General features: G+C 41.8%; 2 protein-coding genes across 13 annotated transcripts in view; both read left to right on the top strand.

Moving 5' to 3' along the window:
* The first annotated feature begins 115 nt into the window (after window positions 1-115).
* Window positions 116-24,763, top strand: LOC107266430 (rho GTPase-activating protein 100F). Of its 11 annotated transcripts, none has more exons than XM_015736899.2 (22): window positions 116-579; window positions 1,276-1,378; window positions 2,447-2,693; window positions 10,317-10,430; window positions 10,701-10,883; window positions 11,010-11,168; window positions 11,263-11,492; window positions 11,607-11,865; window positions 12,538-12,549; window positions 13,774-14,026; window positions 14,124-14,387; window positions 14,464-14,622; window positions 14,734-14,897; window positions 14,973-15,321; window positions 15,409-15,627; window positions 15,717-16,105; window positions 16,186-16,321; window positions 16,401-16,520; window positions 16,595-16,755; window positions 16,820-17,012; window positions 17,183-17,397; window positions 18,730-24,763. In XM_015736899.2, exons 3-22 carry the CDS (start codon window positions 2,472-2,474, stop codon window positions 18,958-18,960), a joined length of 4,032 nt encoding a protein of 1,343 aa, XP_015592385.1. In that variant the 5' UTR covers window positions 116-579; window positions 1,276-1,378; window positions 2,447-2,471; the 3' UTR covers window positions 18,961-24,763. The 11 variants fall into 11 exon arrangements, with proteins under 11 accessions (XP_015592385.1, XP_015592382.1, XP_015592388.1 ...); XM_015736896.2 differs by having other exon boundaries at window positions 10,980-11,168; XM_015736902.2 differs by having other exon boundaries at window positions 10,980-11,168; window positions 17,179-17,397; window positions 18,730-18,905.
* LOC107266431 (pancreatic triacylglycerol lipase) overlaps window positions 18,904-27,718 on the top strand; it is a 13,781-nt gene continuing 4,966 nt past the window's right edge. The window contains exon 1 of one of the 2 annotated variants that reach the window (XM_015736904.2): window positions 18,904-19,042. The gene's annotated coding sequence lies outside the window, so the exon portion shown is untranslated. The remainder of the gene's footprint in view (window positions 19,043-27,718) is intronic. The other variant, XM_025083621.1, reaches the window with a different exon arrangement.

Raw genomic sequence — 27,718 nt, 5'->3', positions numbered from 1 at the left:
GCAGATGGTGAGGAAAGGTGGAGAGAGGTAGAGGTAGAGAGCGAGAGAGAGAGAGGGGGCTAACACACGGAAAACAAGTCCGAGCCTGCGCCCTTCTGCCAGACAAGATGTCCGCCCACGGTCTTCGGGGTTGAAGGATGCGGCGCGGCGTCGAGCTTGCGAATATCAGAGCTCGAGTACTGAGCGAATGCCGGGTTGGCCCGCGAGCCACGAAAGAACCTTTCGAAACGTTCCGAGGCGTCGGGACGCCGGGCGTACAATAATAAAACGCGTGTGTACACTAGGTGGCTGATTGTGCTCGTCTGTGCTCGCTGTGAGCTTCGAAAAGAGGAGGGCCGTATTGATTTTGAGGAAACGGCCGTAAGCGAGCCGCGAGAACCTGGCTCTCCACGCAACTACATACGAAATCCTGGTCTCCCGACGACGTTCTCCGAAGATCTTTCTTTTTTAATCCAAAGACCCTCCTCCGGGTCGCTACGATTACTTTCATTGTTGTTTCTGCAGTCGTGAGTGCCTCCAATAATTTTAGACTCTGTCAGATTTGGCCAGAGAGAGAGTTGCGAGCCTACCAAACCTTTGGTGAGTATCGTCGTTACTCGTCTTCTCAGTCTCCTCTCCTCTCTTAGAAATATATCTTTTATCGATTGCCAGGAGTCCTCCCATCCGGCGTAATATCGTCCTATCCGACTTATCTCCTGAAAAATCTTCGGCACGCTCGGAACGACGATCCATAAGGTTCTTTTTAAAGTCGTCAGGACCTTTGAGTATCTAGGGTTAGGGGAGAAGAGTGTTTTTTCTTTTTATGCGATTATTATTAAAACCGAATCCATCTTCGTTTTTTTTTGGGTCTTTTCCTTGACATTTTTATTTTATTCTCATAGTTTGTCTTGTTGAGATTTCTGCATATTAATTAATGCTATTTATATTACACTATCGTAGTAGGTTTTTATTTTTGAGGGTAGAGGCTCGTGTGGTCGTAAAATGGTTTGGGGGTATGAAGGATTTTACGTTAAGTGGCAAAGATAGTCTTTAAAAGTAATTTTTCATTTTTATATTGTCATCTTTATGAAAGGTCTGGACGTATATTTATAAGGGTTGCTTTGCCATATAGCTCAGATCCTTATTTTAGACGCAGCCCTACGCAATATCGACGTCTGTTAGCTTTGCTTAGCTTTATTCAAATTCCTAAATGAGAAACAAGTGTGTCGATGATTCATCGAGTATTTAGCAAGTAGCGGTTGCTGATAAGATTTATGAATAACTTGCTTATTGCAGATGATGACAGGCGGCAGATTCAAAAAACAGAATGAGGGAAACTTTTAGACTAAAGCCAAGCAGGGACCAACTGGCCCTTCGCGCAAGAGATGATTTTTAGAAGGTAAAAAAAAAGTGTGAAAAATACATTTATCTCCGTAATAGCGCTCGATATTTTTTTCCATAGATTGTAAAAAGCCAGTAATTCAGTTTGTCTGATAAGCCCGAAAAAAAGAACAGAAAAAAAGGGTACGGATGTTCGAGGGAACCCGTAAATTACACTGACGATGATTTTTATTCGTTCCTTGAGAGAAAAGGGACGAGTACAGCACCTTTCAAAATTGGCATCCTTGCCATTATTGTTATGATCACTGTTAGGACGGTCCTACGTCGTGGATCAGGAATTACACAAGGGTCGTTCCTTTGGGTCACATAGCTGTCCTCGTTTCTCGCCTCCAGTTTCCTGTTTTCGACTTAGGATTCGTCGCCGGGTCAAGGTTACATAGGTTGGCAGCCCTTTGCGGTGTGGATTTCATTGATTCTTAATGAACTACCTACAAGCCTTACTTACCATGGGGTATAATCAGTGACAGGCCTTTACTGTAATTCGAGAAGCGTGGATTGGCTGCGATTTACCCACGAATGTGTCCCTTGCATTCCTCGATGTTCGACCTAGCACAATTGGGACACCCTCTATAGTACAGCATAGGCATGCTACCACCCAGTATCCTATATATACACATATACAGCACAGTTTTCATCGTATCAGATTCTTACTGGTAGGGGAAGCTCGTATTGTATTACGCTTCGAGATAGTTCATCGCTTTACGGTTTATCCATATAAGAAAAAAAAACCTAATTAAGCACCAAATAATTCCACCGTCAATTTTTCGCTCTCTGACGTAAATACTTTATTATATTCATTAACAGACGGATATCCCATTTTTCCCGGATCATTAATTTGCATAAATACTTAAGTGAAATTTTTGTGAGAATTTTCTTGGGCGAATCGAATAGTTGATTCGGTGCGTTACCAAGTACTGCGATAAGGATTGACGAATTAAAAAACTGAAAACTCAAATTGTTGATAACGAAAAACTCAAAATTTGTTTATTCTTTTAGATACGAAGAATATACATATATATGTAATTTGGATGTCAAGCAGTATAATATATAAATTGTATGTTTTTAGGAAGAGGGCATGACGCACCGGACTCATGCAGTGGCGAAAACACGTGCGCATCAAGTACGGTGGTCGAGTCGGTGTCGGTCAAGGACAGCGAGAACGGGAACAGGTGCAGCTGCAGGTGCGCGTGGTGCAGCTGCAGGGGGAAGGGCCCCCTCGACTCAGTTACGTCTGTCATCAGCCTCTCGAAGACTCGTCAGCGTCTCGTCGCAGCTGCAGCGCAGCAGCCATGCTCTGCTGCGGCCGCAGAAAAGTGAGTCAATAATTAAAAAGCATTACTGACCTTACCTACGCATCCAATAGAGAGCCGAGGTCCTGCCAAGTACGCGGACGTTATAGTGATTTGAAAAAAAAATGTCATCGCGAAGGTTGGAAAGATTGTTGGCGCGACATGAATCTCTCGGTCAATGACCTCGGCGAGCCGGAGAGGAAACCGCTGTCAAGAAGAAGCAGGGTACCCTGGCTGGTGGAGAGTGGAGAGCAGAGTGTAGGATGAGGTCAGAGGGCTTGCGAGGTAGTGACGGAGGGTCGAACGAAGCTAAAGGGGTAGAAGAGCTGGCTGGAGAAGTCGTAGGGGTAGCGGCAGTAGTAGCAGGAATAGGAAGAGTAGGAGGTATAGAATAGGGAAGATGAAGTGGGCCGAGAAGGTGTAGAACTGGCTGGAGAAAGAGTAGAAAGAGCAGAGAGTGTAGAAAGGCTGGAAAAGAGTAGAAAAGAACTCATATAGGGTTTCGAGTTTCTTTCTCTATCCTGCGTAACCCTGTCTATGTCTCTCTCTCTCTCTCTCTCTCTCTCTCTCTCTCTCTCTCTCTCTCTCTCTCTCATACACACACACATACTGATTTCATCCCCAACTCACGGAGCCATGCTCGGGCATGGGCATATTGAAACAAACTTGGTCCGCGGGAACTTTGCCCTCTTCCTTCGACGGCCCATAAAAAGCCCACCGCGTTTCGTTTGTATACTGTCGATAGTTTTTGCGCGCTTGAAGGATATTGCTCGTTTCGCCAGATGTTTCTTGCACCGGCCATTACCCGCCAGTGGTTTCACGACTGCCGGGCCCTTGTCGTGATCGTTCACGTCGACGGCCTCGGCGTCGTCCTCCTCGCGTAACATCATTGCTTTACGTTAGTCCCATTGGCTGCGGGCGTGAGCGTTTAAGCTTTTCTTGTTTCTTTTATTCACCGAATACATATATCGCGATCTATTACGAAACTTGGTTTCCGTTCATGACCCTTTGATTGCCCGACCGTTTCTCTTGAGCGTGGTAGTGGATACTGGGTATTGTGAAAAGTAAATAGAAGGTTTGGAAATACTTTAGCTACTAGACTGATGGATGCTGCTCCTTTGTCCAAAAACGGGGGCTATTTTTGGCTTTGGTAATTTTCGAAAATTCAACCTTATACGGACTATCGTTACTACACTTGAATACTCAATGTTAAGAATCGGCGAGTGTCTAGAGACAATAGTGTTAATTCCAGCTACTCGAGGGTGCGTTCGCTTGGGGCATGACGATTGGCCGTTGATGGGGTTGCGAGCACCCTCTCGATGCTCCTGGTAACTCTATACAGTGATAGCGAAAGTATACTGGAAATCCTTGAGATTCTGGTAGCTGTCAGTATCTACCCCCTAGCGAGGGATGGGATCGGTGGGTACGATACTGGAATTTCGAAATTGCATTCGCCAAAGTGGACTCACTCGATTTTCTTGGTTAAACCGATCCTTCCTCACGTAAGCCGATCCCTCGTTGCAACGTCGTGCAGACATTCTTCGATACGTAGTTCTATATCAAGGTCGATTAACCTTGCGAAATTCAGAAATAAACCAGCTCGCCAAGGAGGTATTTGTTCGTATTGGAGGGGGACTAGTGGATATTGGTTTGGTAAAGAAGGTTGGCTTCTATCGTACGTAATAGTCTGGAATATAAGAGAGATACAGTGTGTATATGGATGGATAAGAGTATAAGCGAGAGAATGACAGAAAGTGAGTGGAAATGGGACAGCAAGAGTGATGATTATTCGTTAACAAGATTTGAAACTAAAGAAAACAAGGGAACTCAGATATAGTTTCTGGATGTACAGAAGCGGGAGGGAGGTTATGAGAGATGAAGAGACAAGTTTATTTAAATTTCACTAATGATGTCATTAAAATAATAAACGATGTCGTTTAGAGGAGAATGTAACCACTCCAGTCCCTTCTATTCCACCCTTGCTACTCGAAGATTCTGAAGTTGAAGGACGAGGGGTAGAGTTTTTCAAAAAAGTTTCTTTTTTTCTCTCTTTTTCTCTCTTATGGCAAAGGGATGCCAAACAGTCCTTCGTCCAGGCAGTTTAACTGGTCGACACGCAGAATCCCTGAAAACACAAAAAAAGAGAGGAAACAAGAAAATTACTTGAATACAGTTTTGTCGATAAACAAGGCACTTTTTTATTTTTACGTAGAAAAAATTTCAATTTACTTTACCTTATCGCGAATGACAATCGACGGTATACTGCGAGTCTTTCATGCACCCTTACCCTCTTACACGATTGTTTTGTCGTTATTTTTTTTCTTTTTCTTTCAATTTTACATTTACATAAGTACAGGTCTTGGAGTCTCGTGAGAAAGCTTCGAATCGCTTTCAGGAACTTGGCTTTATGTCAGTTCCGTGTAAAACTAGCTGCAGGCGATGTTCTCCTGTTCCGAGAATCCTTTTGCCTGTCAGGGAACATAGCTGTCTTTGTCTTGGGGTAAAGTACTAGGTAAATTCTCGAGATTTTAGGAATATTGAAGGCAAGGGAAAAATTACTTTTTTTCTAACCAACGCTGACAGCCAAAACAAAAGTTAATTTTCAAACACGACTGCTTCTTCTAAGTTAGACAAACGTTGAAGGATCGTTCTGTATTTTTACATTATTTACAGATCACGTCGTTTTTCTAGACTGGTATATGAATATATATCTACACACTTACACGTGTTACACGTGCATTCAAATATACGGTATCCATAAAGTAGAAGATGAAATCACATGCAGAACTTTCCTATTTATCATAATAAGTTGGTAGTGCGTGGGTAACCAGGTCTGACGTGCACTGGTGTTTCTCTATTATAAATCCAATGGCAATGCAGAAAGTCTATAGAAAGTTTTGACAAGCCGAAATATAAATGTTTACCATGAAGATTAAATATATAGAATGCATACGGTACAACGTAGCCATATATAACATAGGGCAAATACATATTGTACTTATATAGACAGATATAAAGGAGTAAGTCGCATTTTAGGTTATATGCAATATCCTGGGTTTTCATCGATCACACATGCATCCTATATGAATATGAATAATTAGGAATATCATTTTTTCTGGCAACAATTATTCGACAAAAATTTGATCAATTTTTTTAAAAATATTTTTACCTACCTTTTCAACGAGTTAATGACCTTACAGGAGCTCGTAACTGTATGGCTGTCACGTATTTATCGTGAATCTCGTTACGTCTCGCTGTGGTTTATTTACCCTATCTTTATTGTCAAACTTTCGTAAAATCTCTCTTTCTTTTTTTCATAGTAAATTGTCGAGTCATTGGACCAAAACTCCTGTATCAAAATCCCGATTGAGAGTCCCTATACGTTGGTAATCCAAACCAGCCTGGTTGAGCCACGAGTTTTTCTATTCATGACGCTCGAAAGCACAGCATAACCGACGCAGCCCGTGGACAAATGAAAAAGCATCAGCGCTCGAAAAGACAGCGAAATTTATATACGCTGGACGCGACCTTTTCGAAACGTAATAAATAGGAGAAAATTTTTTTAAATTAGTCTTTCGAAAATATCGAGCAAAGAAAGAAATAAAGAAGGGTGGCGAATGGCATTGAAATAAGACGGGGTAAGGAAAAGGAACGAGTCCCTTAAATCCTTTGATTTTAATAGGCTCGCTAATAAACGTTAAGCCAGTAACACGTTAACGAATAGCCGTCTATCTAGTGTGCCCTAATGCGAAATCAATATCTAATTATCTCTCGCCACCTTTACCTACCTCTTTTCTTCTCTCGAACGTCACCCACCACCACGTTTCATATTTTATTATTCTCCTACAGCAATGAACGACGCGCTCAACGGGCATTAAGAGACAATTTGAACAAAGAATAAAAACAAAAGGTTACACACGAGTCGTCTATAGCCACAAAGCTTAACATACAATTTCAAGACCCACGTCTCTACCATGTATTTATTCGAAAAAAAAAAATATAGGATACGTAAAAAGAAAAATGACAAAAGTCAGAAAGCCGAACGTCAGAAATTAATTGTTGCTTCGTGGACTTTTACAATCCGAAAAAATGATAGCCTTAAACTACAGTCGAATAGAGAACATTTGTCCTCGTCAGGCAAATACATAAGTACATACCTATATAGTGTACATATACGTATATAATATACGTATAAGATATATATTTGGGATATGGTCACGTTTCCGGGTCACCCGGCGTACGTACACGTATGTCTGTCCTTTGTGTTGGAGTATCTTCTAGCGGCACCTTTGATCACGACATCAGGACGGATTGTTGCTTTCCGGGGGTGGTCGACTCTGGTCGACTATCGATTCTTGATCGAATCTCCAAAGCAGATTTCCATGCTGAAAATTTATGCCCTCATTCGTTTCTTTTAATTGGGTCTCGTATCTCCGTGCGCGAAGGGGCTCTGCATCGTGAATCGTTGATACGTGCATACCGGGTCCTCATTCTGTAGGAGCTGTAAGAAGGGAATAAATTTTAAATTCTAGCGTAGCGTTTTATTAATCCGAAAGATAACCTATAACGGACAGGTAACAAAGTAGTGGCCTGGATAATTGAGAGGTAATTGCCGAGCGATACCTGGGAAATCGGTGTGACGAGTGCGGATGCCGCGGATGGATAAGTTTGACGGGGACGAAGAGTCGAGAGGATAAATGGCGACGGTGGACGAAGAGCGAAGAGGGAGATTGGCTAGAATGAAAATGTCGACCGTAACGGAAAGTCTCTTTGATTCTCGGTAGCCCGCAATTATCCTCTTCTTGCGCGTCCCATATTGAGAATCTGGAGCACTCTGCTATTTTTCACCATCCTGGAATTAGTTTGTACATTTCTTTTTAGATTTTCAATACAGCGAGCTCCGATCGAAATAACGGTAGGGACGCATTGTTACGGTTTGTCTATTGTTGTTATCAATTATCTAACTGGCACGGTTTAACTTGGTCGTCTTCTTCGTGACGTCTCGAACGTTATTTGCTGTCGTTTGGTTACGGAGCCACATGAGAACTTTTACCGTCTAACTATACGTGCTTAGAACTTACGAAATTATCGGTACGGTCTTTGAAAGTGGCTTCTGAAATTTGTACGACTGAACTCGCCGTTTGCCTTCGCGAACGATCAGCGCGCAGCAGAGCTTATGGGATTCGAGAAGCGTCAGTGATATGGCGTATATGGTACCGTCTTTTAAGGAAGTTCACGAAAACTTTACGTAGCGATTACACGAAGCGTCACGTGTCACGCATTTAGTTTTCATTTCACGTTCATTGCGGCGCATCACGAAACGTCACTTGTCCGAAGTTATGGGCAGTGGGACAGTCGAATTAAAAAATTCTTCAGGATGAAATAATAGCGATTTCTTTTTTCAAAATTCTCGATTCTCGTCACATAAGACAATTTTATACAAACAGCGTCCTGATAGAATACAGTTGGGATTAGAACGCTAATTATTAATCGTAAAAAAAAAATTAATTAACTTAACCTTAAAAAGTTTTGAGTTACGATGGTATTAAATTTGCAAGAGGAATGAACAATCTAAAGTCCTCAGTCGAATAGCGGTGCGGGCTGTTATTATCGATCGATCTTTCAATGCCGTATGACCTCTGCCCGATGCATTTTACCAGGTCACGTAGTACGTAGTAGCCTCGCTCTAATTTCCACGATTGATCTCTGGGTCTGTGAATAACCAGCAGTCATAACGTTCGTTTCTCTTTCGGGACAAGCTCAGTGAGGTTTGGAAGGTTGGTATAATTCAGGAACGTATTTCGTTCGAGCATCTAACGCTATTTATAATACCCACCCTCGTCATCCCGATCTCAAAGAGAGCTCATATAAGCAGCTAGAGCTCGAGCCAAATCGAAACCTATCTTTAATTATTAATTTTTTATTTCATCCCCCTTCTCGTTCGACATGATACACCTCGCCGAGAAGTTATCAGAGTCATGATTCTCAGGCATCATTACTCTTAACCATCGATCCAGCACCGATCGATCTACCAATTCCGACGTCACATCAGCGAGGAGTTCGAAATCCCGACGAAGAAGATGGCTGTGCAGCCAGTCCCGGTCCTCTCTTATCCGAGTGGCATTCAAGTGTCTCAAGAGTAAGACACGCTGAGGGTTGTTACATAGGCCACGAAGATTGTAATACGTATACGTATACATGGGCTGGTGTTGACACATAGACCCCATGGCTATCGGTATAAGCCGGTAGTACATAGTCGGGTCCGTATGTATGAGAAAGTGGGTGGCAGTGGGTCGGTGGGGTAGGTTGAGGGGGATGTACTTGAGGAGGACCAGACGCAGGCGCATTGAGCCAGTATCGTATTGCAGGACCGGTCCTCCTGCCGACCCTTAATTCCAACCCTCCGTGCGTACGCTTGCGTGTACGGTGCACGTCTACGGCGTCGTTACTACCATCGGCGGGGGTGCCTGTGGCCTCTTGGCTAATGGCGAGTTCGTCCAGCAGCGACAGGGTTGCGCGAGGATGACGACGGTGGAGGTAGAAGCAGTAGTACGGCGTGCAGCATTCAGACACAGGGCGCGATAGAGGAAGAGAGGGGGTCGCGGATGGGTGGGAAAGTGACGTCACGGCTGGTCGATAGCACCCACCGACCCCCCGCCGTCCTCCTCCTGGCCAGACAAGGGGCGCAGGCGTCCCTCTGACCCTACTAGTATTCCACCATCATTTTACTACCGGCAACGTCGGGCACGAGCGTTCGCCAACTTCGGGGGTCTCGTACTTCTGCCCGTGGTTCCCGCCATATTAGCCGCCATGGGATAGCGCGATGTGCGATAGGGGTGGCTCGGGCTGCTTTTTCTCCCGCAAGGTAACTCGAAAGTACCGGACGTAGATGGACGGGAGGGTACATGGAAGAATGAACCGGGGCTCCACTCGAGGGTACTAGGGCTTTTTACGTAACGTGGTGATGAGTGTCTATTCTCGTTATTATTTAGGGCTTGCTCTGAATATGTCATGAACAGCCCGTTTACGTATGTGTACACGTGTACTCCTGCCGCCCCTGTTAGACGTTACGTGCGGTTCTCTTCCCTGCTGGAAGTTAAATCGACCGCGTGGGTCATCCTCGTGTCGCGCTTAAGGGCGCTCTTCCCTTGGACGCTGATCCGTACGTTCTTTGGGGATGGTTGCACCTGACGATAAATACCATGGAGAGAAATTGGAGAGCGATGCCATTTTTTTTATAGGGTTTACACGTGTCTGCGAAGCTTTGAGATTTTTTTTTTCATCTCTGATAATATTTTCTCTCCCGTCGTGTTCCTTCGTCCGTGATCGTTTTATCAGTTTTATTTAGTACCCCATAAAAATTATGAAGCGCTCGTCGACTGGTTCCACCTGAACTTCTCTGCCACGGATTTGCAGAACCTCCTACTAGGATTATACGCGAGACCTTCGGGCTGGCTTCGAAGTGGCCAACTCCACTAGGCGGTCGATATGCTAATTTTCGACGAATTACTGGTCTCCTGCTTACTGTATTTTCATCCCTCCTATTTTTCGTCCCTTTCCTTGCTCTCTCATCAACCCTTAAGAACTAGGCTTGGGCCAGACTACTATACTTGACATCGATTGATGGTTTGTTTCGCTCGATTACAGGAAGGCCGGGGGGAAGTGACAGACATAAGCGCAAGTCCTGGGAGGCAGGCACCTGCCAACCAGTTGCGCCCCAAAGAACCACCCCCCATGGTCATTCAAGGAGATTTCAGGAAGGTAATATCCTTTTAAATTGGCTCTAAAGTTAAAATGACTACCTAGATTCTACATGCCAACAGTATATGGTATACACGTAACAACCAATATTGTCCATCGACTTTTGAACGGAACTTAGGGAACCAGATTTAACTGCCCTTTCGAAGACACCCCACGATCGTCTACTCTGTCCCAAGTGCTAGATCATGGCGTGGCTTCGAGATCATTACCATTAGACGGATCCGTACGTAGCTATCATACTGGCTGATGTAGAGTGACAACTCGTTGCAGGTGAGTGGCATCAGCACCGAGATCTTCAAGCAAATAGAGACCGTGGAAAATGACCATGACGCGTCAACGGCCGCTGCGCTCGAAGCTGTCGAGCGAAGGGGCGAAATGGTGGTTCGTGTCATCGAACCACGTCAGATGGGCAGGCAGGTCTCGGAGGCTGCGAAAAAGTTCATCTCTATGCAGGTAAGTAGGAATGGTCATCAGTCTGGAGTACCAATCGACCCTGGACTGTTCCCATCTATGATCCCTGACCTTGAATGAATAACGTCCTTCTACTAGATGGCTAATGGTATCCATGCCATTCTCCAGGACCCCAAACATCCTGTTCATCTGGTAGAGATCATCAAGAGGCCAGGTCAGACTTTAGGCCTCTACATTCGGGAGGGTAACGGCATAGACAGGAACGACGGCGTCTTCATATCTAGGATAGCTCTGGAGTCTGCTGTCTACAATAGCGGGTGTCTCAAGGTATAAAAAATAAAAGTAGAACCTCATCCTACCGGAACCCGTTATCTATCGGAGGTCCTGACAATGTTCAACCCTGACGATGTTCATCCTCCAGGTCGGCGATGAGATCCTTGCTGTAAATTTGGTAGACGTGACACACATGAGTCTCGATGACGTCGTTATCATAATGTCGATACCCAGGAGGCTGGTCCTGGCTACCAGACACGGTCCTCATCAGCCGGTGTCGCACAGCCGTCAAAATGAGCACAAGGCGCCTCCGGTTGTGGTAATTAAAAGGGAGCTCAATGAGGACGAGAACGATCACACCACTAGTAATCATATAAGGTGAGCCCCTGGACTGTCTACGGATAGTATATAGGAAGAGACCTATGAATAGGTCGTGGGTGACAAAGTGGATTGGAAGTAGATCGATCAAGAGTTTTATTCTGATCCGTTCAGGGACGGCAGCCGTAGAAGAGGCGACGGTCGAGAAATGTTACCTTCTCGCTCGAGACTCGGTCTAACCGGATTGGGATCTAGTCAGGATCTAGGATCGAGCAATGGGGATCTGTATTATAATTCCAGACCGGAAGGACATTGGTCTTATCAGCCACCACCGCCACCAGTTATCACGCACCAACCTAAACCTTCGACCACTCAGCACTTTCAGCCTTACGAGCGTGGATATCCAAAGACTTTGGAGAGTCTTGCTGAGAAAGTAAGTCTTTCCGGCAACTGTCAAACTGACACTTATGCATACTATGTACGGCTATGGATCGAAACTGTATTTATAGCTCTGTTGGACGTTCTTTGCATTACTTCGATACTTCTTAATTTTCCGGAAAAATCTTTTCGATCCATCGTCAAGAGTAGGTACCTATAGATGTCTTAGCCGATGTGGATCGAGCACCCTTTTACACCTGTCTGCACCGTTTAACACTTGTTTGCCCTATATATATAAATGTATGTTCTGTGACACTGTATAAAATCGCAGATCGCTAAGGGAGACCATTAATGAAAAAAGGAAAGCGAAAGGGAATAAGGGACATTTTGTCCACAGGATCTATCTCATCCCTAAATAAATCGTGTAGTCTGCACGCGTATTGTTCAAATCCTGAGCCGTTCTGATGTTCGATCACGATAGTCGTCGGCATCGGTACTCGGACACTGACTGTATATTTTTTTCAAATTATCATATTTATAACGAACGGGTCAGTGGGCGATGTCGAATTGACTGTCTAAAGTGCGTAGTTCAATAGTGATACATTTTTTAAAAAGAAAAATCATGTATCGGTACGGCTCGAGACGAATGGCAGTTCGCAGCGCGACTCTGACAACCAAATTTAATGACTAATCGGTTCTGAATGAATGCTACATTGAAATTAACCAGGATTTCACGAAGGTAAAGAATACATAACATTTCTTGATACTAGACTTGATATAAATATCTACAGGGTGTTTTGCTAAGGACGCTACACACGGAATACGATGTAGCACGCTGTAATCTTTGCTCGCCAGCAAACTCATTTGCTTCTGTGATTTTGCTTCGTGTGAAAAGTCCAAAAATATTATTACTATATTTCATTAAAATATAGTTTTTGAAAATTCGCTACAATTCTTCCAAGAATAATTGCGAGGGTACAGCATCAGACGGAATAAAATTTTCATATCAAATTTGAAGCAGGCATAGCTTCGGTATGTTACTTCATAAAATTTTTGTCTGATCCCGAAAAAAAAAATATTTGCAAAAATTCCAAACTTTATTTATTATTACTCATATATCTCCAACTTTATCACATCATAGAGAATGCACCCTTTCTACCCTTCACCGTCAGATCAATATCCAAAGAAGCAATGAAGCTATAGTCGTACTGTTAACACATAGCCAGTAGAATAGTACGCTTATACTAGAGATCAACAGTGGATCCAACCCATTATATTCCCCGGTGTAAGCGCCTTTATTGAACCACCCTGTATATATCGCTCTGGCATAATATATGAAATACACTTGATTTCTGTTATCCCTTTCCGAGCTTTCTATACGTATAGTTTAATTTCTTTCCCTTACTGTATTACTATATCACTTCGTTAGCAACACGCTATAACATTAAGTACGCAGAATTACAGTCAGTCGTAGACAAGAACACAGGGCTGAACTTTCGACAAAGGTAGTGTAGCAAGTGGGACTCAACCCTAGGCGGGCCAATTGTACACGAGTTAACCGTGTAGAATTATTCCTTGTAGAGTTGGGTCCAACTATATGGCCGGTAAAGACATGAAATGGAAAAAGAGTAATGATAAGTCGACTATATGCTAGTCTAGTACAGTACGTTATAAATAAGCTCGAGTGTCCAAAGTTCTTATCGACGACAGTCAGTGGTACCGTTGAATTAACTAGCCGAGTATAAGTCCTGGTGAAGTCGACCAGGACGAAGGCGTTGGTACCTGATAAGGGGATGATTGATAAATCGATAATGATTTCTCGTGGGAAGCATTAAGATTACCCAGAATCCATTCTGTTCTCAGTTTTACGAATGTCGTTACTTTTGCGGTCGACTTTATCAGGGTTCTTTTTTACGATGCTATAGTAATAGAGATACGAGACTATAGTTATATTTCCGATTAGGTACACTCATTTTACACGGGACCGGTGATGCCTTCCAATGGCGCACGTCGCATGTCTACTGGTGGAGGGATGCAGTCGGTCGGCGGAAGATTGTCAGGACAGAATCAATCGTCGCATTATGGGTACACACAGCACAGTAGTAGCGGAAGGATAATGCCTAGGAGTGGATCGGATCAGCATTTGCCTAGGGTCGATTACACCAGTATTACGACACCAGCGCGTCATACGTTGCTCAGATCCAGCTTGAAGTCAGGTAGACAGTGATTAATTAAAAAAAAAAATAATAATATTGTGGAGTAAATTGATTTTTGATTTATTTAACGGGATGATTTATTTTTATGGTTTCACAGGGTCTTCCGCTTTACGGTATAATTCTCGTTACGGAGTACAGAGCGATGCTACATCCAGCTCGCAGAGACAAGGTCAATTCGGCACGTTGACTAGGAGACATCGGCCTTCCCTGGACTATGCTTCGGATACCGAAGCTACTTGTTCCAGTTCGCCACGATCGGCTTATTATTATTACAGACATAATATGAATAATCCTTCGCAGAGTAGTGCCGTCTCCCACCTGGCTACTTTGTCCAGGTCGCAGATTGGGCAGAGTTCCTCAGGTAGGAAGCAGGAGAAAATAGCGTGGTTAGACGTTCAGGTGTCATTGTGGTAATGCTGTGACTCTTTGGTTACCAGGATTACGATCAAACTCTCTACCTAGAAGTGGCAGAACATTGCCACAGCAACCAGGAATTCGTTCAGGACTCAGCACAGTGACGTCTGGTCTGATCGATCAGGAGGACAGCGACGGGGCCTTGTCAGCTCCTGAACTTCCTTCCATCAGACGGGATAGAGGTAAAATTATCAAAGTTTCCAAGCCAAAACTTTCCTAACTCTCTGCTTGGAGTTAGAGTCCTATAAGGGGGTTAGCTTGAGACTCGTGCTTGGAATGAGTGTTTATTACAGGCAGGATACCGTCATCCCCTAGTGTCTTTACGTCTGATGAGTACAGAGCATGGCTGAGCAGGACCCCAAGTACAAGCGCTTTGTACGAGCAGATTAGAGCAACTACGAATCGACCACCTCGTTACACGTATAGTGCGGAGAATATTCATGCTGCTGCCAATCAGGTACGCTTTGTCTTTTTGAATTTTATTGTCAGTTATAGTATTTATCAAGATTTTACAAAAATTGTAATTTTCTAGGCTGAGTATGGAAGCTATGGCTCTTACAGACCACTCTCTAGCACCCTGGACAGACTCTCGACGAGGTCGGCCTCGGCGCAGCAGGTCAACCTTGCTAATCTACGAGCCTCTACGGCAATCAGTTCATCCTGTCATAGAACTGCTAGTAATCCTAGACCTGCGTCTGTAGCCTCCAACGCGCGTTCCTCGTTGGCCAGTCAGAAAGCTTCCTTGAGCAGTTCAGCCAGTCAAAGAGCTACGTCTGTCAGGAGGATTCGAAATTTATTGGATTTGGAATCGACCAGGAATATACCAACTCCTACGCCTACCAGAACTCAGGATCAAAGACTGCTAGATATTAATCCTGCAGGTTCGTCTATCCATCACACTTTGCAGTTCATCAATGACCCTGGTCATCAAATTGGAATCAGCTCGTGACTCTTGTGAATCCTTTCAGAGTTCCTCAAATATAAAATAGAGAAACCACCAACCGTGGGCACCCCGAGTTCTACCAGCTCTCTGTTAAGCTCTTTAGGTGACACTGGTGGTGGTGACCTGGCAGGTGGTGTCAGTGGATTGTTATGGGTGCACTTACTGGCAGGTCGTGGTCTCAGATCAACGACATCATCCTCAGCAGCTACGACACCCTCGACGCCATCCGGTCAGCCTAATTTAGGTATGTTAATACGAACGGGACTATGTAAATCCAGAAATGTCCAAAAAATATTCTCCAAAATTGAAACGCTGCTCTTCTACCTCGTCCAGGTACCTGCGGCCTGAGAGATCTTTACTGCGTTCTCGAATGCGACAGAGTTCACAAGGCTCGTACTGTCGTACGCACTGGGGACTTGATGTTCGACTGGGACGAGACCTTTGAACTTGATCTGGTTGGCAATAGGCAATTGGACTTGCTCGTCTATTCCTGGGATCCTCAGCACAGGCATAAGCTCTGCTATAAAGGATCAGTTCATTTAGCTACTCTCCTCAAGGAGTCACCGCTGCATCAACTCGCACTCAAAGTAGAACCACGTGGCACTATTTATCTTAGACTACGATACACGGACGCACACCAGACCTTCAAGCGACGAGGTCTACCAGTTATTTCTCTGGCTACAAGGGTGGCACCTCTCTTTGGGGTTGACCTTGACACCGTGGTAGGTTTAACGATGAAGGTTTTAGCTTTCAAGTACGATCCTTTGCGCTAGACATAAATACATATTTTCTTCAACTACAGGTAAGTCGAGAGAGTAAAACTGGGGGAGTACCTGGAGGAGTTTCCACGGCACTTGCGATGGGTGGGGCTCAGAATGTTCCTATCATCGTTTGGAGATGCGTCGAGGAGGTAGAAAGAAGAGGACTCGATATAATTGGTATTTTAATTTGTATAATTATTACAAAGGAAAAAACGTTTATTTACGACAATCCGTCTCATGAATATCGGTTTTAAAGGTTTGTACAGGCTGTGTGGCTCCGCGACCAAAAAGAGGATATTGAGAGAGGCATTTGAACGTAATGCTAGATCAGTGGACTTATCACCAGATAATGTTCCTGACATCAACGTTATCACTGGTAATACAAAATTCTACCAAAGTATCTTCCACGAGGCCTTAGATAATTCTCTAATTATACTTCAATTATTGCAGGAGTGCTTAAGGATTACCTAAGAGAATTACCGGAACCCCTGTTCACGAAGTGCCTCTACCAGATGATGGTCGATGCACTTGCAGTTTGTTTACCGGACGATCCACAGGGCAATGCTAAATTAATGTTCAGTATACTGGACTGCCTACCAAAAGTGAACAGGGTCAGTATTGCATGTAAAATATATTTACAATAAAGAATATTAATTTTTAATTTTCACATTACAGTGTACCCTGATCTACCTTCTGGATCATCTAGCAATGGTGGTATCCCAATGCAACAAGATGTCACCAGCAAGTCTAGCAGTGTGCTTCGGTCCAGTTCTGATGTTACACTCCGAAGACAACGGTCCACCCTTGGACTTCCAACAGCCTATAGCAGTATTGAAATACCTTCTAGAGATTTGGCCAGTAAAGTCAGGTAATGATATCATTCCCATTGACGTAACCGTTGGCGATGACACACCTCGAGTTCCTCCAGTCGCCCTGAGGTTGTTGCGATCACAGAAATTACATAAGAATCGTAGCGCTCATCGCGGCTCGCGAGCAACTCGTAAGGGCCAAGTAATCAGTAGTTCATTTCACAGACAGTTCGGAAGATTTCTTCAGTCGGTTCAACGCTTCCTCGAGTTACGCAACCAGCAGGTCACAACACCAGTCAAGCGGGACAACAGGGACCGGGAACCTTGGGACGCACAGGGCTGCCCTGGCAGCAGCAACCCTCGCTTCATCATCCTCCCCAAGCTACAACCCCAGGAGTCCTCGGAACTACCACACGACCTCCACCGCCGGTCAAGCCGCGGCAGGTACGACCCCACGAGTCTTCCTTCGACCTCTACAGGTCTAGATCCAAAGCATGCTACATGGTGTCGCAGGCTGTCTATAACAATTTCACTAGGATTTCTCAGGACTAGTGTAACTTATTGATGTTGAATATATGTACAGAGTATACGAATGACAGTATAATTTTGGTACGGGTTAAGGACGGTATACACGTGGCCCGTGGCCCGTATTCATACATTGCTTTTGGTGTCCCTATGCACGTTAATACGGGTGGTCACTGTTAATACTGAATAAAAAAAATTATTTATTCAATTAATCTAAATCACCATCATAACAGTGTTTACGATATGGTGAAGATAATTTTTACTTACCTTTGCTATTTAATATGCTATTTTTTTGTTATCACAATATAAAACTTATCTTCAACCGTTCCTGAGGAAAGGCCTATCAAAGATTTATGGTTCACTGAGAAATTCCTATTACTAACACGTTCTCCTTCATTCTTCACTCATTCGCACGAACAATCAAATACCTACAATATACTATTGTAATCGGATTTTTAATATCACTGCAACAGCGGTGTTTCTAAGGCATCGTGATTTTTTTGTTAAAAAAAAAAAAAATACAAAAGCGAATTTTCATGGAATACAAAATTCTCGCTTGCGCATAATAAGCAAGGTGCGAATACACCCTGACAAGGATCTACCGTGCATGCATTCTCTCTGTCCTTGGATAACTCTCTCGTATTTCATCGTCGCCTGATTTGCAATAATCTCCGATACCTTCTTTGGCCGATTATCGTATTTCTATACTGCGTGTATGATTTTTAATTTTCTATAGTTTACGTCGTTACACATAGTAACATTTACGTTGTCTTCTTGACTTTGTTTGGGCACGTATTCAGAGCAAACGCAAATTGCCGGCTCTACCAAACCGCTGACAGCACAGAGACGCCGCTTCTTGCACAGGTATTATCGTTATCATTTCATTCGTCTCGTTCACTTTTCGTTCATCTCTGCATGGCTCTGCGATACCGGAGTGAAACGAGGGCGAGTCCCTTCTTAATGAAAAATCTCATCTCGTGACGCTCCGGTATCCGCGATATTTCCGCACGGTCTAATTTTTCTCTTTTTATACAATCCTACGCCACACCCCCGTCGACCGAGCGATTCAGCTTCCGTTTAATTAATCGAATCGAATTAAAGTCTAATACTCCATATTCATGAATATTCAAATTGACGGAATTCAACGTAACAACGGAATCCGTTCTCTCTTCGACAACGTTTGTACCGACCCTACTACACACTTTGGGAAACCATAACCTATAATTCTTCTGGTCTCGTGTAAATGTGCAGGTGATAGTCTCGTCACCCGGTTCACCTAGCAGCGAGGAGTCAGCTTCCCCGGAGCCAGTTAACAAGGACCTCGGCGGCTTGGGATTCAGTAATGGCGAGGCCGTCGAGCAGATAACACCTACGAGCAGCGTCGATACCGAAGAAGGTAATTCGGCCCATCCGGAGGAGGGTGAACGCGGAGTAGAAGGCGACGCCGAGGCGAGTGACGATGATATCGCCAAGACACGTTAACCATCCCTATGACGGATATACATTGGGAAACCGGATGTCGTCTCTATACCATCTTGGATTTACGATAACGGCGTGCCGCACAGTGAGTACCGTATGAGACGGAGTACAGGCTTCGCTCCATAAAGGAAAGCACGTGGCGGCTCTTGAAAAATTCGTGACGTCCCGACGCCATCACAGGATACAGTCAATCTTAAGAATAAACGTTTTACGAGAAGCACAAGATGAGAGAAAAAAAAAGAAAATCTCCGTCAACAGAGCTATCCTGACGTTTCCGCAGGACGGAAGTGAGAGGACGTGGCTTGTTTACTTAAATTTTCATTAATTTTCATTCGAACGATTGTGCGTCATAAATTTTTACCAACTTATATTGCCAATACACAGCAAGTATCAGATCGCGACTTGAATCCTCGTGATTTTCTAACTCATTGTCTCACGGCGATTAACACCACAGAATTCCACTTCCTGTTGTACGACACAGAGACGTCAACAAAGTCATGTATTATTTTGCGATACGAAGATACGTTCGTTCAGGATCATTGAGTCTCTACGGTGCAGGCAGTGAAGTCACTCAAAAGAAAAAACAGTCGGTCGGTAGATCGTGCGATTTTTTCCGGTTAAATTTATGACAGTGCAAAAAAAAGACAATTGCAGGAAGCAAAGTACTATAACGAGAAACAATAATACATTTTTTTTATCCTCATAAACGACTAAGGTAATTTCGTCGTGACGTCTTTTATCATGCGGTCTCTACTTTCTAACGGTTTTTACAGTTTATAAAAATTATAACAGTATGCACGAGAAACATTATACTGTCGAAGCTATTCTTCGTAACCTATAGAAAATCACTGTCGGGCTTATGAGGGAAGGCGGGCTCGGAAGGATTATTAATTGTTCAACCTGAAGGTCGAATTCGAAAGAAACAACTTTCCCTTCTCTTCCGATACAACTATACATAACTACACGACCAAATGCAAGGGAGGCGGAAAGAAAGAGGGGGGGTTCGTGTTTTGCAAAAATTCAAACCATCATCATTTTTTTTTTAATCAATGCTACTCCGTAACCAACTTTAATTTTTTTTTTTCTTCTTCAATTAAATCTTCACAATACAAGACATTCTTTCAGGACGGAACACACACTGTTCGAGCCCGGACAAGAATGTAACGGAGCTTTTGACACACAGCCAGGTTTACACACATATGGACACACAATAAGCAGAATGACAGAAAAATGAAACCATGATGATATACACAATGGTCGGTTTATATACAATATACTATATGTAGAATAGAAAGGATATACATGTGCTTTTGATAAAGACTATTACGTATAGCGTTAGCTAGCCCTCATACGCAACTACTAACAGTACATGCAAGTTCACGGGACTACGATTACTATTATTATTATTATCATTATTATATATATATACATATATATACGTATACGCAATCGCATGGCGGGATCGTATATCGCGTCACGCGGATGTGTGAACGCGTAGTCGCGTTTTACCAATGAAATTATACGAAATCCACGATATAATTGTATATGTGACAATAGGAAGAAAAAATCGCGACGATTATAACATATGGGTTTGGGTGTACGTAGAGGTAGAAATGTTGTTTTGATCAGCGCAGATGCGGGGTGGAGTGTCGTCGAGGAAGATGAAAATTTCAAACTCACCGAAATGATAATAATTACGAGTTACGTGACGAAAGCGTGAAGGAGGAGGACGGGGGGGGGGTGGTTGGTGAAAAGTCAAAAGAAAACGCTAACTTTTAATCGGTAATAGCCAGTATTATTATAAATATCTAAAGTTAAAGGAAGAATGAAAAAAAAAAAGAAATGAAAACCGTAAACTATTAACTAAAACTGAACATAAAGCCGTGCGCGTAATCCGTCGTCGGAGCGATCGTCTACCGGTTATATGTACTTATCAGCTGACGATGATTACAGATATACTCCGTTTGTATAAATAATTTTAAAAAATGACACACTACTTTCGCACAGTTAGAATTTATCGTCAGGACGAGTGTTTAATGTGAAAAAGAAAAAAAGTGGTGAAACGTAGATCAATATATTGTATAGTGAGTGTATTGTACAATACATTATTATTATTATTATTCCCGTTGTAATTGTCTCTCGATAAGTACGCGGTGAAGAATGTCGAGTATCGTATTTGCGTGGTACTTATTGTTAGTTTAATTGAAATTTCAAATTTTGTCCATTTTTCGCGCCCTTTTACGCATCTCTCACGTAATCGAATTTCTCGAGTCGAATTTCTCCGTCGCAACTTTCGCGCTCTCGTTGTTTCCGTTGTAGCGAGACTCGCGAATTTCCGCAGGCCGCTCTGCGGTCGATTGATTTTGATGAATAAAAGTGTAGAAAAAAGAGAAAAAAAGATTTCGTAAATACGAACGACGCGTAAATTCGTCGTTAACTTTTTTACGGTGAAAAATTGCGGTACCAGGTAACGCTCAAAGCCGTGAATAGATTTTTCATGGAGTTTTGTTATTGTTTCTTACTGTAATACTGTATGGTATAATATATGTATAGTACTGTGTATAATATAGTATAGTGTAATCACGGTATACGACACTCCTCGCCGCTAATTATAGTCTAAAATAATTACGCCAGAGAGTAATTAATTATACAAGAGAACAAGCACACTGCCGCAATTTTATAAATTGAACTGTTATTACCTATTAATCAAGACTTGAAACGGAACGATATACATGGATATGCCGTTCTTAGGGGAAAAAAGAGGATGGTACACCCAAAGCGTTATGCGTATAGACAATATATACCGTACGAGAAACATTAAGGTTAATTTTGATGAAACATTTTTTTCCGTCAAAATTCAATCGGCGTATCTCTTTGTATCCTCCGTATCCGTACACTTACTACTTACGAACGTGTCGTATCGATTAGAACGTACGATACGACAGCGTCTGCGAAACATTGATAACGATCAAGTTTTAACGTGGCTCGAATGATTTTCGAATTTATGTGTATAATATTTATTTGTCTTATTAGTATTTTTTTCCACATCCGGTTGTCCACTCAATGACACTTTGCTACAGTAGTCAGAGATGAAAATTGATCAGACAACTTCTGACTTCGTTCGGGCTACTTGTAACTTTATCGAGGAATCTTCTGATGAGCGCACACTTTCGATTCGTTATTCTGTACAAACCGAATTGAACTTTCCTATACGCAACCCCGGCAGGAGACAAAGGAAAAGGGTTGATTGATTGTGCAAAAATGCGAAGAGTGAATATTAATGAGAGAGAGAGAGAGAGAGAGAGAGAGAGAGAGAGAAAGTGGTATCCTGGCGCAATAACGGCATACATACATATGGAGCAGTGTTATATGTTAAAAAAAAACTGTCATGCATAGCGGATACATGCATACACTGTATGTCACAACGAAACCGAAAAGCGCTATAAAGTCACGTACAAGTATAATGAAGTGAGAGGAGTAAAAATAGGAAGAGGGAAGAGAAAAAAAAAATCATTAGATTTATAATCGACAAGGTGGGACAATTTGAGGGGGATTTAACGAAAAGATAAGAAAACAATGGAACAATCGTTGGAACGAATGTACGGAGAATAAGGAGCAGCTGGATCGATGAGGGTGGGCGAAATATACAAATGTAAGTTTTTATATGTAAGAGACGTTTGCATTACCTGATTCTATTTGCAATCGCAGCGATTATCAATGAGGTTTTATTGCATTTTTTTTTCTCGATGTCTACAGAGCGTACGGTTAACGGATAATGACGGCGCGAGCGATATCTTTGATGTGATTCTTTTTCACGATGATTAGCGATACGATAAAAATGTTGTTTTTTTTTTCCGTAAGAAAGTTGTGATTTGCAAATTTCGGAAATTCACGTGTCAAATCAATCGACACGTGTTTCACATGAATGAGTCTTGCGACCGTCGCAGTTATTCCGAACAACCATTGAGGAGATATTGGTAAAGAGGGTTTCAACCCTTGTGTATTTTATGTGTGAAACTGACTGTATGGGATTTCAAGCCCTTTAAGAACTTCTATGCTGGCTCCGGCATATCTCTAGTGTGTACTGGCCTTTAGGCACGAAGTTCCATAAGGCTTGGTCCTCCTTACTAGTATCTGCTTGGTGCAACCACTAAACGTAAACACAATGGACCACGTTTGAGATACTGAAATCTTTGTTAAAAAAGAAAATTACAAAAAAAAAAGATGAACTTTTTATCACCTCTAAGTTAGATAACGCCAATTCGTAAATTTTTATGGAAAAATTACAAATGGGATTTATGGAGAATTGAAAAGGACGTTAAGGGACTTAAGGACTATAAAAGGGAAAATAACGTAACGTAAGCGATCGCAGTCGCGAAAGTTAGGAGGTAATGAATTTAAACAGAAAAAAAAATGGCGAGCGCTTTCTCAGGTTTTTTCACATGGTTATACAAATTATCGATGTACCCCGTTCGTTTCGCCAACCCCTCGTAGACTCGTCGTACACGCAGAAACCACACACGATTCATCCCATTAACTTGTACACACGACATATACATGTAACATAATCGCAGTATGAATTTACGCAAAAGATCTTGACCATTCGCGAATTAGCAATAAATAATTAAACGAAGTGAAAAAACGAATATTGAAAAAAAAATTATGTCGATGTCCTAGGGGCATTTTCAATAATAATAAAAAATAACAGAAAATCCTCAAAATTTGTTAGCATGCACCGTGTATCGAGTGTGTTCGATTTTGCGTGTAACACGTTTTTCGGATTTTCATGTAAAGATCGCCAAGCGTTTCTTTCGCAATGGTACTTTGACTCGATGGAGCATATACGCGAAAAAAAAAGGAAATAATAGTAAGAGAGAATAGAAAAAAAAAACAATAAGAGAAATATATAGGATAAAGACAAAGTGGAAATAAATGAAGGAACGATCGATCGTCGCGAGCTTACCCCATCGGGAGAAAAATTGTCAATCAGTGGTGATCGCCCCCTTTGAATCCATCGTCTGGGAGACATGGAGGAATTACCTGAAACATTAATAAAAAAGCATAGGAATGTCAATTAACGTGTTGCTTAGTCGATTTTTCATTTAATTCAGAAAAAAATTTCGGCTTGCGACGTGTCTTCGATTCTATGAAAAATAAAGAGATATATGTAAATATAACGAGCAGCTCGTCGCCTCGAAGTAATAAGAGTGACATTAGGTATGAAAACGAATGAAACAAAGAAAAATGTAATACCCCTAGATTATTATAATTATTATTTTTCAATCTTCATTACTTCTCTTTTTTACTCTCGAAGTCATCGTACAATGTCGGACGATCGATCGTACCTCAGAACCACCTGTAAATATACATATGCATATATATATAATATATATATCGCCATTGTCATAGTGGATTTAATCGTAATAAATCGTGGCATCGAACGTTGTAAATAAAAATCGCCGCCCCACCCCTCATTGAACGTCATCGATGGTAAATAATAATAATAATAACTCTAGCAGCGCCCATTAAAATAAATACCATATATAACAGTCAGTCATGTAAACGGAGCGCAGCTTTTCACATATATCTTCCCTGTTCTTAAAAAAAAAAAAAGCTCCATACACATATCCATGAGAGTCATCCTAAGCATGCGGTACACGTATGATTAGATTATATCGTAGATGAAAGAAAGATAAACGAAAGAGCGTGCACGTCAAGTTGTATAGCTACGTGGTATCGTGTATTTTCTCCTCTGATTTTGTACAGCAGATGAACTTCCGAGTAAAAGAAAATATAATTATGTGAATCCTTTTTCTCCGATGTATAATAATTTAGATATTCTTTTCTTGTTAGTTCTCTCGCGCTAACGGAAATTTCCTGTCGCTAGGAGGAACTACGGTAGAGACAGACGTGGCTAACCTCTGTTGGGATTTGTCGAAACTACGGAGGCGATTTGAACGATGCCACAAGAATGGCGGGAAAATCAAATGCGGTTGATTATCCTATTGTGTTTTGATCGTCGTAGAGAGCTTGTATGAGAAATTTCTAATGTACCTCGTAGATCTTAAACCCATAAGTGAGAAGCTTGCTATTTTAGATGTCCCACATATCATATGAGGTTTTTCTAAAAGTTTCGACGATCTACGAGCCTATTACGTTTATGTATAGACACGTAGAGAGAGAGAGAGAGAGAGAGAGAGAGAGAGAGAGAGAGAGAGAAAGAGAGAGAGAGAAAGAGAGAAATAATTAATGAGAATTACGTATACCCGTAATACGTGATTAAGGCACACTCGATTAATCGCTAATTCCAAAAGTTTTAAACAGGCCTCCATTGGATATTAATAACGATACATTCCATCGTTTAGTGATTATTGATCTTATCGATTTTCCTCTTGTTCATACAGATAATATGTACATTCTCCTTTTTCTTCGGATACACACACACTGTGGGATTTTTGCTTTGTTATTATCTGGGGGCGTAGGGAAACTTTGCAATTTATTTTAATTTAGCGTATTCTTTGTTGGGTTGTGAATTTGTGGAAATTATCGATTTTCGATATTTTCTCATCGAGTTCGATGATATTCTCAGCCGTTCGATCGTGTCGTGTCCAAAAGACTGAGAGGATCTCTATATTTTATTTTTTATTTTTTTTCATCAGCAAATTTTCGTCGCACCAAGTCTAAAAGTTCCGGGACATTTGTTTAGGCAGGCAATAAATCGTATTTTTAAAAGATTATTATCTGTAATAAAAATTTTATCCTTTATATCTGCAATCACGTGCGAGAAGCTCCGTGCTTTTTGTATATCCTACTTTTTCTTAACATATCCATTTTTTTAATCTCATAGTTTTTCACGTGACCTATATATGGATGTACGAAACCTATATGGGGCGTGCGACGCGCAACAGAAAACGGAAAAATACGAATAATATAAATAGCGGAAGCTAGTTGAATCGTTGATTGTACGGAAGATATTATTTTCTAATGGTATGGGTACTTTATTGCGAGAAATACACAAAAAGAGGAAAAAGGAAAGAACGCATGTCACGTGTTTAGAGTCGTTCGCGATTAATGCTGAATAAATTCCCTTGTAGAAATTTCATTATGAGAATCGAGGGTCCCGTCAGGGTCTTAACTAGCCTTGAACTGGTCCAGTAGGGCACCCAGACAGGTTTTGGATTTGCCAAAGAAAGTTTCTACTAGGAATATTATAATAATTAATATTGCTTACGTTAATATTGCTCCGTTGGGTTTTCTCGGTAAAGCATAACGAATTTATTTGAATTTGAATCGCGCGCGACTTTTCCTTCATATTTCCAAATTCGTTGCATATCAGCGCCTATCGATTTCTCGTTTTCCCGAATGATCATCGTCAATCAAAGTTTAAAAATATCGTCAGAGGGCTTTAGTATTGACTAATTACATAAAATAAGAAATAAAACGAAAATCGACGACTCGGTTCCCAACGGAAAAAAGGAGCCTACCAAGGAGTGTAGTAATAGTTTTTCAAAATGTTCGAAAAATGATCGCGTCCAACTCACACGCGTTTAATACAGAAGGGAAGCAAAGAAGAATAAAGAAAATTAAATATAAAAGAAAAGCGATACCATAAACAATTAAACTATCATCCCTCATCGATTATTACATTAAATTAAATCGAGATCCGGATGAAAAAAATCGCCATAACGTCGACAAGAATTCGCGAGGATTGGTTAACGTAAATCAATCGAGGCTATTCAATTTTAGGTTAAGTTAGTTTCCATTTCCGAGACAATTGTATATCGTGCGAGGAGTCGTCGATCGTTTTATGCAAGACGTGGAAATTATCGTCTGGACTTACGCGTTAGATAAAATCTGTAAAGAAAACAAGAGAGAGAAAGAGAGAAATCACTTACATTGAATATCCAAGAAAAAGTAAACGAAGCAAACGTACGATATGCGTTAACACTTCCAACGACTTAAATATCCACCTTAACCGTAACTCTAGCGGAGATCCGGCAAACTAATTCGTTTTGAAATTAAACGAACAAGTGACAACGGCAACGGTCGAATAATCCTGTCGTTTCCATAAATGTAAATTGAATCACTCGTTTCGAGAGAGTCGTGCGATTAGATCGCTTGGCGTTCGTGATCGAATAGCTCGAGAATTGAAAATTCGCAATGTAGTAGGAAACCACGGTGTATCCGATAACAAATATATCTATCAGTATTTACACGTATGGAATATCACGTTAGGTATACATATTATTGAAATAAGAATAAAAATATTATATATATAAATATTATATATAAATATAAATAAATATATATATATATATATATACATTGCATACATACACGAGAGACACGTTCGCGTACACGTACATTAAACAAGTAACGGATATGAACGTTGATGCTATTACAAGTAGAAATAGAAAAAAAATGGCGCTCACGAGCGACGGTTAACCGGCCGCTCGAAACAAAACAAAAACGAACCGAGCCTCTGATTACTATAGAAGAGAAATAAGGGATGAAAAATAAGAGGATAGTAAAAGAGAGAAAAAACAAAACGAATACGATTATCTGGGTGGTAATGATGAGAAGAAAAAAAAAGAGCTGATTAATAAGAAAGTAATCGAGGAAATAATTAGCGTGACACGTAACAGGATGTGTTTAATTAATACGAATTGCCTGGATACAAGTGGGAAAATGGACCCGAGAGATTTTAGCTGATTATCATGATATCCGTGTATTTGAGAATTAGTGGATTATTAATGGGGGG

Source organism: Cephus cinctus, unplaced genomic scaffold (assembly GCF_000341935.2).
Source record: "Cephus cinctus unplaced genomic scaffold, Ccin1 Ccin1_scaffold0310, whole genome shotgun sequence".
NCBI classification, from domain to species: domain Eukaryota; kingdom Metazoa; phylum Arthropoda; class Insecta; order Hymenoptera; family Cephidae; genus Cephus; species Cephus cinctus.
Note: the sequence above shows the minus strand (reverse complement) of the source record. Positions and strands in the feature narration are given on the sequence as shown.

Bases quoted from the DNA above. Each gene is read 5' to 3' on its own strand.
- LOC107266430 (XM_015736897.2), top strand. From the start codon at position 2,472: ATGCAGTGGCGAAAACACGTGCGCATCAAGTACGGTGGTCGAGTCGGT. The intron at 14,027-14,123 runs GTAGACAGTGAT...ATGGTTTCACAG, and splicing joins CAGATCCAGCTTGAAGTCAG to GGTCTTCCGCTTTACGGTAT. The intron at 14,388-14,463 runs GTAGGAAGCAGG...TTTGGTTACCAG, and splicing joins GATTGGGCAGAGTTCCTCAG to GATTACGATCAAACTCTCTA.